Source organism: Uloborus diversus, chromosome 2 (genome assembly GCF_026930045.1).
Source record: "Uloborus diversus isolate 005 chromosome 2, Udiv.v.3.1, whole genome shotgun sequence".
NCBI lineage: Eukaryota > Metazoa > Arthropoda > Arachnida > Araneae > Uloboridae > Uloborus > Uloborus diversus.
Window position 1 is genome coordinate 207,272,193 of NC_072732.1, and position 14,665 is coordinate 207,286,857.

General features: G+C 34.5%; 1 protein-coding gene across 1 annotated transcript in view; it reads left to right on the forward strand.

The window, feature by feature from the left end:
- The first annotated feature begins 1,527 nt into the window (after positions 1–1,527).
- Positions 1,528–14,665, forward strand: part of LOC129217648 (U-scoloptoxin(05)-Er3a-like) — a 34,025-nt gene continuing 20,887 nt past the window's right edge. Inside the window, exons 1-2 of the mRNA XM_054851976.1 lie at positions 1,528–1,666; positions 14,030–14,179. Coding sequence (XP_054707951.1) covers positions 1,612–1,666; positions 14,030–14,179 — 205 coding nt within the window. The 5' untranslated portion in view covers positions 1,528–1,611. The remainder of the gene's footprint in view (positions 1,667–14,029; positions 14,180–14,665) is intronic.

Below are 14,665 nucleotides of genomic sequence, written 5' to 3' on the forward strand. Positions count from 1 at the left end.
AACCGACTGAATCGAAGGTCGAAGCAGGAAGATGTACCAGCAATGCGAGGGACGCTGGGTAGAAAGAACTGTGCGCATGCGCAAGTATCAACGAAATTCCACCTGTTCTATTGTGTACTAATTACCTTGACGGCGACAGCGTGAAATCAATATCATCTTGACGGCGTCAACGTCAACATGTATGCAATGTTGTTATTGTAAGGTAATATCAATATTGATATTTTAAGATGAATGCAATGTTGCATACGTGTTGTTATTGTAATATTGCTTTTTAATCTTTATGCAAGCTTTATGCAGTATGAAACACGTCAATATTTACGCCGTCAGTATAATATCAAGGTCTGTCAAGGTTGATGAAAGAAATTTTGCTAGTAGAGATAAGAGTCGCCTCTGGGAAGGGGCCTTACAGATTTTGTTGCAGGGGGGGGGGGGCCAAAATTTATAGAACTGGGCCTCGTACTACACTTTTATTGGCAGAGCTTGTGCTTCTCTATAGTGCCTAGAAGCACTATAGCGAAGCACAAGCTTCTAGGTACTATAGCTTCGCTCCCCTCTCCCGAATCGAGCAGGGGCAAGTGGGGGCTCAAGCCCCCCCCCCCCTTAGAAATGAGAACTTTCCTTGCTTTAAATGCTTTTTTTCTCTTAAAAAATGTATAAAAATTTCTTTTCCAGCCATTAATGAATAAGTCATTAAAAATGTCAAATTTTAACATCTACTCTAATCTGTACTGGAATCGGTTTCCATAGGGAAAATATTCTGCTAAACCACGGGGAAATTTTTTTAACCCCCCTCCCCCATAAAATTTTGCTTATGGGTGCCCTTTTCTCCATGCCCCACAATTCGTGGCAGTTTCCATGGTCATCATAAGCAAACGTGCAGAAATTTAAATAATTCTTTTCTGAACTATTTAAATACACATAGGCATAAAATTTCTCTCAAAAGCTGTGCTTCTTTTAAAGCTTATGTGTCATGCTATAAAATTTTTCTTTCACTCAAAATTATTGCAGTACACATTACATAATGATTTTGATGATTTCCCGCATTTTATTTTTGTAGATGCACTTTCGAATGTCAAACAATGCTCACAGATGCGAGTCACTTTTACTCAAAGTCCTTTTACGATTCAAACAACTAAACGACAGAATGCGGAGCAAATATTCATATTATAATACAACAGATAGCAATTTTATGTGATATTCCTTGGGAATTTCGAATGACATCAGTGCTGATAAAGAGCGCTCTGGTATATTTATATTATTCCTCCTAAGATAATAAGAATCATAAAAAAGGGGAATATGGTATGTTCACCATTTTGTATCTGATTTCGTAACACGCTACGAAAACGTATGATGTATTATGTAAGACAGCTTGGAATAAAAGTGTGTGTTCAGTTTTTATTTCATTTACATTAGCACAATGAACTGTAGCTCTTCGGCTTGCAAATATTTCATTTATGTCACGCTCACACGATTTTAGTTTCTTTCGTTTGGCAACGAGAATTCTTATTTACCATCTCAAGCGAGTTGCCGCGCCTTGCTGACATGAAGTGAATTCGTCCAAGTGGAATTTTTCTATATTTCTTAATCATTTTTTCTCTAATAGTTTAAACTATGAAATCGTTATTCGTTTTAACTTCAGTGCTATGTTTCTGTATTCTTCCTGAGAGTGAGATTTTTAATTTTTCTCCTAATGTTCATTTTTAATTCTTAAATCATATTTTCAGTTTTGTTCTGCATGCTATGTTTAGAGTTCTTATTTCAAAAATGAAATGTGATTTCTAGATTTTTTTGAAACGCTCTTCAGATCGCGTTTTAAACCACAAATTTGTTTGTACAAAAATGAAATCTGTATTTTAATATATTTGTGCGCCTATTAAAAACATTTAAAATTATTAAGCGTACTTACAAACGAATCAAAAATGTTAAGTTTAGTTTTATTTCAACTGAAAGATCTCTGTACTGCTAGAGTAATTTTTAAATGCATTTGAATTCGTAGGATTTAGTAAATGCTGTTTGAACTTTTAAGCGTTCCCTGAGTTACAGTAGCGGATTTTAGGGGGGCACAGGGGGCACGTACCCCCCCTAAAAGGATTAATTAATTTCACTCTTTTATTTATTACTCTTTAACTGACCTTTCCTTTGCAATTTTTTTTCGTAGCTAATTAAAAAGAACACAAAACACACACACACACACAGCATATTTTGAATAAAAGCATTTTTGTTTGCTAAAGAAGTATTACTGGAGTCAGAGGCCCAGAGTTGCAGACTATATTTAACTCACTGGCTTCAAATTCAAGAGACTGCATTATCGCGATTGGTCCATTAATTCTTTGATGGAATCAATAATTAACATTTTTTTTAATGTGTAGGCACACCTAGAAGAGTCATTTTGATCTAGGAACCTATTTGCGAAATAATAGATTTCTTTTTCAGCTAATAAAAGATGCTAAATGAAAGAAATCATGTGGTAATTTCTTAGAAAAGCTATGATTTTTAATAGAAACGGCATGTAGTATCAAAATATGTTATCTCAAGTATCATCGCTTTAAGAACAAATCAGCAATTGTTTTGAAATTCACACAGAAATAGTTTCTGAATTCTTCAGTGAAACTTATATATGTTATGAAGTTATGATTAAATTAATTTTAAAAAACTCAGGAGAGGTATGGGTTTATTTAATAACCTTATCCTCGTCTTATAATCTTTATGACAATGTTCCTAGGTAAAGCCGCTAATTGTCTAGCATCTTGGTGACATTATATTGGGTTAAGTATTTAAATGGCTTGAAACGTTAAAGATGTATTCCCTCCACATTCAGAGTATATTAGTGCATAATATTCATATACTTAGAAGTAGATTGATTGACCTTAAGGAATCCTAAAAAAAATAATAAATAAATAAAAAAAAAACACTCACATTTAAAAATAAAGTTGTGAAAACTTTGTTATGAATGGCTGTCAAAATACACTTTGTGATATATGTAAAATTTAAAAAGAAAGAATCAAATTGCTGCGGCAGTAAAAATTCAATTGTGAAAGTTGCCTTAGTTAATCTACCTGTAGAGTCCTCATGGTTTTCAAAAATAATTACATTGATGTTTTAAAGATAAAATGAATCAAGGTACAGAAAAAAATTGAATTTTAAAATTGTGACGAGCAACCTTTAGAAAGGGTGATTAAATGTTGTGATAAAAATTTTTACAATCACACCCATTTATAGTGAAGCTATATAGCTAATTAATGGTTTTAACGTAGTAGTTTAAGTTCTCCTTCACATTTTACTCTATCGTTTAACTTTCTATAACAAAATTTTTATTTGATCCCTTTGAGCATAGGCGGATTTAGGACTGAGTTCCTGGGGGGGGGGGGGGGGGGGGGGGTCAGGATTTTTTTTAGCAACATTTTTATTGCCCCCCCTCCCATTTTTTTTTGTCTGTTTCCTGTGATGCATAAACGCATGCTTTATTTTTTTGTGTGTCATTTTCATTAATGTGTGTTTTCATGCTGTCCTTTTTGAATTGACCTTAAGAGAGGGAGCTGGTATCAAGAGAGCAACTCAGGGCTCCCTTTTAAGTAGGAAAAATAGAATATCTCCAATTTTAGAAGGCCGGGGGGTTTCTCCCCAGGAGGAAACTTTGTAAAATGGATATAAAGTTCTGCATTTTAAAGCCTCATAAAGGTTAATTGGATAACAATAGAAATTGATAACTAGATTATACAGTTGTACAGTATTGTTCAAACTTTGTAAGAAACAGCCATTTTAAGTTTGAAAGAAATAAAAAATTTTGAAAAAAAAAGAACCAACTTCAAAATTGCTCTAAAAAGTGAAAAATAATTTTATTCTTTAAACAACATCGATAATTTTTTTAAACATAATTTTTAAAGTTGACCAGTTCGAAAATTGCTTCTCCAGTTGTGTTGGTTTTCAAAGGTTTTGCAAATAGTACATCTTCTTTAATTGTATCGTTAAAAATATACCTAACATAGACAAGTAATATTGCAGCGTTTGCTACATCAGTCGACTCATCAAGCTGGATCGCAAAATTATTCTCTTTTATTCTATTCACAAGTTCTTTCTCCACATTACTTGCCAAATCAGTAATTCTGCATGATACTGTGTTGTTTGATAGCGGAACCAGGTCAATTTTTTTTGCTGACTTTTCTCCCAGCATACACTTAGCAATATCTTTAGCACACGGTCCAATTAAATTTTCTGCAGTTGTATGTGGCTGTCCAGATCTTGCAATTCTATAACTGACTCGATATGAAGCTTCAAGGGCCATTTTACTATCTTCGTTGGATTCTAACAGGAACGTAGAGACGCTACACTTTTTATTATATTCCAATTTTCTTTTAAAATATTCGATAGGTTTGTCCTTGTGTGTCAGATGCTTTGTTTCGAGGTGTCTTTTCAGAAGTGGCGGTTTCAAACTGCTGTTCGCTAGAACTTCGTTGCAGAGAACACAAAGCGGTCTAGGTTCAGACTCTTCTCCAGTAAAATAAAAGCCCATTTGTAAATAGTCACTGTCATATTTTCGCTTTTTTCCTTTTTTCTCCCCTAGTTCACTTTTCTGTTTAGTCGGGGGAGTCGGCAGTTCATTACAGCTATCTATTTCAATATCCTGTGTTGATTCGAAAGTTACTGCTGATGTTGAGGGTTGATCGATTGGCTGCTTGTCCATTTGTCGCTCAACCAAACTACCAGTTTTCAACCATCGATCCATGACAGCAGAAAGTTATTAAATCATAAAAATTACCAACACGATTATAACTTCACAAACAGAGTAGCAAGTTCACGTAGCAAAACCAATTGCGAACAAAATCACTTATTTTCAAGCATCTCTAAAGTATCTCTAAATACGTCTGTTAACAACTATTTCCCCAGAAGTATGAGCATGCTGATGTTATATATTTTTGAAAACGAACAGATGGGTAAAATCCAGTAATAAATTTTAAGTTTGGAGCCTTTTGCTGTCATGTCTGCTATTCGATGACTGAATTCGACGGAAATTCCCGAGTTATATTTCAACCAGATTAGAAATAATACCCCTATGATGCATTGTTTGAGAATTCTTTATTTTTTTCGACATATGTATATTATGTATATTGTTTGATTGACTCCACGCGATAACGCCTTTTTAAGGTCATCGTGATCCCCGCCACAGCTTAATACAACGTTTCTGCATGGCGCCTCGCAATAAAGAAGGAAGGATATCTCTTTTTGTTGTCTATCGAAAAAAAAAATGAGAAAATTTCTTTTTAACCAAGATTATAAAACCGCTGAAAGATTTTTTTTTTTTTTGAGCTTAATACAAGAGTCTGGCGCGTTTTCAAATAAAAAAAAAAAAATAGTAACTATGTGTGCAAATTGAATATTTTATAATTTTTTACCAAACTAGGAAAAATCCGCCATTGCACCGAAATTTTCGCGAACCCTCTTCCTGCACCTCGCGAACCCCTGGGGGTTCGCGAACCATCGGTTGGGAACCTCTGGCATAGTTGATAACGATAAAAACACTAAACCATAGTTGAGGCAAACTTAACCTGGTAGCATTGTGAAGGCCTAAGCAGATCTTAATCACATCATTATCTCGCTTCGAGGTTAGGTTTACCCCGACTATAAAGCAATAACACTGAAGAAACTTGATGCTTGCTTCAGAGAAGCCTTCATTCAAAATTATCATTACAATTACTATTAATGTTACTGTTGTAGGGCACCAAAACTTTATAACAATGGGTTTTATATTTAATCATTTTATAGGGAAATTACTGTTTTTTGCCCATAATTTTTTTTCTATAGAACAAATATGGTCAAAGTAATGGGACCTAAGTTGAGCCATCCCCTATCCATTAAAAAAAGGATCATCAAAATCGGTTCACTAGGTGAGCTGTGAGTGGACAAACAGAAAAAAAAAAAACATACGTACGGTATGAACTGATAACCGCCTCCTTTTTGAAGTCGGTTAAAAATAAACTATAGATTTCTCATTACAACAACCTTTTTTTAATTATAAGTAGTGCAGAAAACGAAAAGGAGTAGAGGTAGTGTATCATTTTTTTCCCCTGGGCTAAACAGATTAACAATATGCAGTAGAAATAATTGGAGCTCACTTTGCTTAGGATTTTCAAAGACCTATCTAATTATTTTCAAGGACTCTAGAATAAATAAAATTATTTAACGCACTTCATTTGTACTTTCCAATCTCTGATATTTTAGTACTTGATTGTAAATTTTTACAGTCCTGTTCTAACTTTGTGAGAAACAGCTATTTTAAATTTAAGAGAAAAAAGAAACCATAGATTTCTCATGACAACAACTTTTCTTCAGTTGCAAGTGGGGCAGAAAATGAAAAGAAATAGAAGTAGTGTGTGTATTTGTTTCCGTGAGAACCATGATTTTTACATTTTAATACAGGATGTGGTAAGGAGCTGAATTTGACATATTTTGGCATTCCTCCCCCTCTACCATTTGTTAGAAATTTTAAAATTTAAGGTTTGTAGCCACACGTTTCCAAATATTCAAGGTTTTCAAGCACTTAAAAATGAAATTAGTTTTTTCAAGCAATTTCCATTTTTTAAGGAACGAATCATGAATTGTTTTTGGGAGTTAGGGACCCACTTCAAAGCAGGGGCCCTAAGCAATAGCTTGTTTATCCTATAAGCAAATTCGGCCCTGTTTGTAATTCACTCTTTCCTGAAAATTTTTGCTTGATTTTTTGTAATTTTTACGAAAATTCGTCAGTTTTTACCGTTAAAGGATTTTTACGATTTTACCAATCTTTGTTAGATTTTTATAGACTTTTATAAAATTTCAGTAAATTTTTCCAAAACTTTTGATAACTCAATTATTTAGATTTCAATAATGACATGGACTGACTCACTTAGATTTAGATGATTATGACTTATCTTATTTTTTAAACAGTATTTATAAAGTAAGTAAAATTGTACTCTCCCTCTAAGTAAAAATATTCATTTAATCAGAATACTCAGATAACTGAAATTTATTCAGTTTGCGGTAGTATTTATTTTCTCCCTCTCTCTCTTAAAAAGAGAGAGAGAGAAAACTGTTTTTTGGAATTTCTCAAAAGACGAATTAATCTACTAAAAACATAAATAAAATGCACAAATATACTTGAAATGTGGACACAAATCATAACGAGTAGATCGTTCTGTTAGCGCGAATGGGGGGGGGGGGGGGTTCCCCTTTGCTTTAGGTTCTAATTTGTTAAATTAATTGTCAATTATTAATTATTATAAGTGTTGCAGCTTGATGTATAGCTCGTTTAGCCTATATTTTCATTCATATACTTGCCCAAATGGTTCTCAGTCCAAAATAGTGAATTTAGACACATTTTCAGCACCCCAGTGACAGCTGTACTATTTGTATTTAATGTTCGTCCCCTCCCCCCCCCCCCCCCCCATTTTCTTTTCTCCCATCAGAAAAAGACATTCGCTTTTCTCTTCGTTTTCATTAAACTATTCAAAAAGGAAAAAGTCATGATTTTTTGTTTTAAGATTTTGGAATATGTGTTGTTACTATATAAAGTCCTCCCAAAACTGGGGGCATTGCCTCCTATGCCCCCCCTATAAATCCACCCATGCCCTTCTAAACTATTCAAAAAAGAAAAAATAATAATATATATATATATATATTTTAATTTTTGGAAGATGTGTTTTTACTACATGAAGTCCTCCCAAAACTGGGGGGGCATTGCGCCCCTCTGCCCCCCCCCATAAATCCGCCCATGCCTTTGAGTTAGCTACAAATGATAAGGGGCATGACTTTTTTTATTTGAAATGCTGATCACTTTGTTTACATTAAAATACAGAGACGTACCAAGTACTTGGTACTCGCCTACTCGGTCAATTTACCTAGTACTCGGTACTCAGCCAAACTTTGATCAGATACTCAGCCAATACCGAGTAGTTGTAGAAAATTGAACATTGTTCAAGACAGATTTTACGATTAATAAAAAAGTGCAAGCATGTAATGTACTGCTATCATTTACAAGTTAAATTTAAATTTTGAGAATAATGAAGTATGCTTTGCTTCAATGGAGGAAATCTTTATTTAATGTAACCAAAGTTAGTAAAACTCTCTTATTGAAAATGAGGTAAAAAAGGTACATAACAAAAATATGAACTTTTTATATCAAATGGATTTTTGCTACAAACAAAAATTATTGATAAGAAATATAAAAATACCTTTGCTAAAAAAATAGCAAATAAAACAACTTTAAAAGCGCAAATGTGCAGGAATAGTGCAGACACGTGTTTTGGCGTTACAAGGAGTGCCTTTTACAATGCACAAAATGTGAGCTTATGAATTTAAAGGCATCCAACGAAAGTCAGATTTTTTTGTCGGATGTCTTTACATTCATTAGCTCATATTTTATGCAATGATAAAGACGTTCCTTGTAACGCAGAAAAACGTTGTCTGCAGTGTTCCTGCACATTTGTGCTTTTAATAGTGTTTTATTTGCTTTGAAATTTATTTATGTTTGGCAGATTGAAATTATAATAGATTGATATAATTTGTTTTAATACCAACTTGATTAATCATAACTTTTATTTATTTGTTTATTTTTAATTTTTAAAATTTGTAAAATTTTTGACAGAAATAAAATCTTTTGAAAAATGCGTAATTAAATTTCAGCTGGTATTATGTTTTAGAAACTTTTTTTGGATATGGAGGATTATACTACTATTTCAATGAGTTCAAAATTAATCATGTCGGTGGTTCTTAAAACATAATTGGTACTCGGTAGCTTGGTACTCGGCTGAGTAGTGAAAGGCCGAGTACTCTGTACTCGGCCAAAGTGCTACTCGGTACGTCTCTAATTGAAAAACAACAGTATCCTGATTAAAGAAAACTTGCAGCATTTTTACCTACGTAAAGTTTTAGAGATTACTTTCTCAAAATTAAAGCAAAAAGGTTGAAAAGTTCTTACTCCAAATGTTTCCAGTATGTGGACCTGCCTCTCTGGGAAGGCATAGAACTGTTGTAAAGGGGAAGGACAGTTTTTACCAAAATGTTTTAGCAAAAAAAATACGGTATCGTAAAATAAGAATCAGCAAAAGGTCTTGCTGTGGCATTCTTGTTTGAGCGCCACCAAGTGAGGACAGTGTCGTACACATAGCGTCACCTTTATTTGTAACAGAGAAAGAGCTGATTTCTGTTGCACAACTTTCTATTAACCAATTTTTTGGAAATTCTTTTTTTTTCCCCTCAAATATTTAACAAAAAGATTTTTTTCGAAGGGGAAAATACGCCTTTGGTACTAGCAGCATAGCAGTGGCACATACAAGAATTTTTTTAAGGTGGAAGGAGGGGGGGGGGGGGGCTAAAATTTGAGCTTCATCATTCTCATATCATACTCCAACATGCATCCAAACATATTCTTTTGATCTTATCAATTGTCAGGAACAAAAAACGTTAAAAAAAATATTGAAATTACTTAAAATTAGTTAATAAAACAAATTTATTAATAACAAATACTTAATTAAAATGCCAGAAAACACAAGAATGAATATTTATTTTTCTCATTAAAATAAAAACAGCAAAGCATTAATCATAGAATAAATTATGTTTACATACAGTTTTATTTTGCAAAGGAAAAAAAACAATAAATTTCTTTTTTTTCAACTTTTTAAATCTGAACTTAATGTTCCCTTTTCTTGGAACTATTTTATGTACCTTACGTACATAAGATTATTATTCCGTAAATTACACGCCCATTAGCCAGGGCTAAAGCAGAAGTACATGAAATACACCGCCAGCTCAGTCATTTCTAGCCGAGGACTGCAGTTTCGTGCTTATTAGCACTCATCATTATTAGTCAATTCAAAAAACTCAACTGCAATGGCAAGGGTCCTGACCCCCTGGACCCCCTCATCTAGTGTGCACCACTGGCCTAAAATGATCAGCAATAAATGATTAATTGTTTTTAAAGTAATCGACTGCTTCTTAAAAAGTTGTTCTTATTTTCTATTAGGTCTAGAAAAGATTGAATTTCGTAAGATGTTTTATTTAATTTCTTCAAAACTAAGAAATGTAACCTACATAACATTTTTTCAATCACATATTAAGTTGCTCGCAGGTTTAGATGATATTAATTTACAGTTCATATAAAGTTTAATCTTTCAGAAATATTTTTAAGGATTTCTGAACTGAATACAATGTTGTAAATATAACAACACACAGGGCCGATCCTAGCAGGTGTGCAGGGTGTGCACCGCACAAGGGCGGCCAAAGCAAGGGGCGGCCGCAGGCCGCATCATATAGTTCTTTTAATCAAGCAAAATTCCTCAAGAATTTCTCACAAGATAATTTATAATAAGTCACATAAATATGCTGAATTTTAAATGTTCAATTATCAAAGTAAGTGCCGATTTCCCGACAGCATAGCATAGCAGTGGCGCCGACTCCATGGGGCCTGAGGGGGCCCGAGCCCCCTCAAAAATATTTTTGAGGGGGCAGAGCCCCCTCAAAAATATTTTTGAGGGGGCAGAGCCCCCTCAATAAATCAAGAAAAGTATTAGTTATATTATGTTTTCTAAACTCATAAATTTATCTTTTATTTTCCTTTTTTGAAGATAGTTTACCTTGTAAAATACATTCAGTAATGAGTTAAAACAAATAATTATTACGGTAGTAAGCAGGTTAACTGAAAACGAGTAGTGTGAATAATGATTGTGTTATAGTGCTGCAAGCACACTTAGAATTTGTCCCAGTGCGCGAACATACAGGTCAAATCTGTTGCCGGTGGGCAGCGCTGCGGCGAGCTCATCTAAGTGTTGCTGATCTGGAAAAAATATATGAGGGTTTGATTTGTATATTAAATGGGAGGCTTGATAGTTTTGAATACTTTTGGGAATTGTGTTTAAAAGAAAAATCTTCACAAAATGATGATCCTTCGCTTCCTCGGAGTCGACGTATACCAAAGTATGAAAACAACGAAGCCAGCTCACCGCACGCTTTCAAAATCCCAAAGGCAATTTATATTGAGGTTTGTGAAATGGTGCAATCTTGCATTATTGGGCTGTTTACATCAACTGGACTCACACAGATCATTGCAGTTGAACTAAAGTGCTTTGCTTTTATTTAACAGAGGTGAAACAAATTTTGAAAAATCGAGTTTTCAAAAATAACCTAGACATTGAGAGACTGCGTTTACACTTGAATATGTTAGCCGGTATAACTAATGAAAAAACAACTGGTCTTAAAAAAAAACATGAGTAAATTAAATTACCTTTTTACGAAAATACTGTGTGTGTTTGTAATTATTTTTTCCTTTTTTCAAAGCCAAAAAATATGTGTCAGGCTTGTCGAGTTTTTGGGGTTCTAATGTTGATTATATGACTTTACAATACTTAAAAAAAACTTTAAAACTCACTATTTTTCATCTCAAATTTAGGAAATTTCCCCCGGTTCCCCCCCCCCCATTTTTTAAAAAAGTCGGCGTCTCTGGGAGTGCCTTTCCATTCAAGTCAAGTGTCCTTCCTACCTTATAATATCAATGCTTAGCTACGGAACTGCACGGCTCCCCATAAAATAGAACAAAAAAATCTCTTACTAAGACAAGTGATATGATTTAAAAGTTGAACCAGAAAATTTGTAAACCAATTTTTAGATTATTTTACTTTGAAAACGTCGTGTCATATACTGTTTGTTAAAATTATACACACCAGAAAATATGGCATTAACAAGGTTCAAAAATCTGACCTTTATTTGGGGTGGGGGACCTCCGAGGGATTACATAACACCCTAAACCCCCGGAGCTGTCCAGCCCCCTCAATAATTTTTGCAAGTCGGCGCCCCTGTAGCATAGTTTAAGATAAATAGCTTGTTAGGGAACATTGCATTGGTTCATTGTCCATTAATATCTACTCTTTACGCACATGCTTCATTTAGTTGCAAAATTTATGACAGAACCGGTAATCAAGCATGGATACAGGGGAGGGGAATAAGGGAAATGGCCCCCTCCTGAAGCATGAAAGGGTGCCTTCTAAAAGAAGCACTCAGGGCACAGGGAGGCCACTAATGTTTACCTCCTAAACTTTTACAGACCTAAATAATGAAGACATATTTTATATATTATATTTTAAAAAGCTATATACTGATTAGATACTCTCGCAAGCAGTTCAAACTACAAGTTCTGTTTTCAACAATCGCGGATGCGTGGAGAGACGGTGGAAAATTGCGACTCTCCCGAGAGTCAAACATATATGAATAACGAACTAAAATTTTCTAAATTTCCCCCTTTACAGCATTTGTTTCGAATTAAAATCACGAATGAACTGCCCGGTTTCAGATCAGGGCTCTTGCCTCGGGAAGTGAATTTAAACGTAGCTCCAAAAGGATGCCATGACATCCTTGACGAGACTAAAGAAGGCTTAAAATTGCATTTTCAGGACTTTAATTTCGGAAAATTTTGCTGTTTGAACCACCGATTTTAAGGACCCAATTAAATCTCTGATTCACCCCTTCCACCTTAACTTAATTAAACATAGCCTGAAAATGTTGGCTTTAAAATCCAAAATGTATTTCCGGAGGACAGTCCTTCTTAATGTTATCAAAATTTGCTTTGACATTTTTCATGTTTCTTTTTCGAAATTTTTGCGATGGAGGGCCCCAAAATCAATTCCCAAACATTACTACCAAAGATAGTCTCGATTAGCGTCTTTAGAGAGCCCCATAATCCCACTCCCTCAGTTTGAAATTGACTTCAGTTTCAAAAAACAGTTCGTGAGGGCACACTAATCCCCCGCCCGCTTTTTGTCCCATCGTTATCAAACAATGCGTAAAATACGATTTTCTAAAAAATTCTGGAGGAGAATTGCTTGGCTTATGTAACTTTTCACGGCGCTAGGGCATATACCCATCAATTGTCGAAGTGAGATGGGCAAAAGTCTATAGTCGTGTTTTTCAGATATTAATATCGAAAAATGTCCGAAAGATCCGCTGAAGCTTCCCAGTTTTGTTAACGTCACTAAAGATAGCATAAAATTGCGCTTTTAGAAATATCCACTTGGGAGCTCCAAAACCCTTCCTTCTCAAAAAAAGCCTAAAGTGGATTTTAGTTCCGAAAAATATTTCGGCTCGGAATATTTTCACGTTTTCCCTATCGTTTTCAAATATAACCAAAAATGGGTTTTTGAAACAATAGTGCTGAGAAATTACCGGAGGAAAGCCGCCAGATCCCCTACCGTCACCAAAGACAGCCTAAATTTGCGTTTTAAACTTCAATTTCGAAAACTTTCTATAGAAGATGATTGAATCTCCCTCCCCATTACTTTTCCCCTGAAGTCTCGAAAAATTTCCTAAAATTGCGATATTGACGCCAATTTCGAAAATTTTTCCATGCACCTTGAATATACCTAACTCTTTTCTCTCCTTACAACCAAAGGTTACTAAAACTATTTTTTGTGCGCCAATTTCGATAATCTTCTGGGAGCAATCCCTCCTCCTCTATCCTTTCTCTGATGTCACCGAAGACAGACTATAAAATGCGTTTTTATGACTAGTACATTTTGGTATCTATTACTTTCTTCAAAGATATAAATTGTACCTAAGGAGTTTCTTACTATAAAACTTTTCTTCCGTTTTATGAGTTCATCATTCTTTTTTTTCTTCTTTTTCTTTTTTAAATTAGAACTTGATATAGAAATTTGAAGAAATATTTATATGGACGTCAAAGATTAGTCAAAATATGCAAATTACTCTTGAGGGGCGGCACATTAGTTCTTTGCACACGGGCGACCGACACCCTAGGATCGGCCCTGACAACACATTTATAGCATGCATGACATATTGTCCCCATTGTAACCTCCTTTCGTTACTGTCAATGTTACGCTGACCACCCCACTGAATGATCCTCTTAACGTAACATTTTCATTGCAAAGACTTAAGTTTCATTATTTGAATCACTCTTTATGTATAATTTATTGATGCATAAATTATAGCCTTTTTGCCATTCTTATCCTTGTTGTATAAAAAGTAATAATAATGGTTTGTATAAAATTTTCAGCTTTGGCAATTTATTGCTACCAGTGCAACTCCAATGAAGAAACTTACTGTGCAGATTTGTTTAATCGAGAAGAGTTGGACCTGGAACCTGCTGTGTGTGATGGAATTCATGAAGCAAAGTACTGTATAAAAGCAACAGGAATGTATGAGGGTGAGTGCATTTTTATTCTTCACATCTATAAAATCACATTTTTTGTGACAAGCATTGTCTAGTATTCTGTTGCGGGCAGGTAAAGGGCAGTAACTGCAAAGTTTTCTCTTTTTTTTGTATTTTTGTCATCTATTGTACATTTAGCTTTATAGTCAGTGCTGCCAACTGCTACGAAAAAATCGTCGTTACTAGGAACTACAGCTTTGACCTATGACGCTACAAAACGTGTCCAAAACCTACGATTTTCCTTTTTTTTTTTGTTATCAGAGGAAAATTTTCAATCATTACAGATAATAAATATCCATATTATAATCATTTAGATAATGTTGCCTTTCTTGATAAAATTGTAAATGTCTTAAAAAATAAGCACAAAAGCAATTTACCCCCCCCTCCCCCCCCCCCCCCACACGTTGGACCTTATTCACAATTTGGAAACTCCCTTAAACTATCGGTCTGCGGGTATTTTGACCAACTACGCAGTGTTAC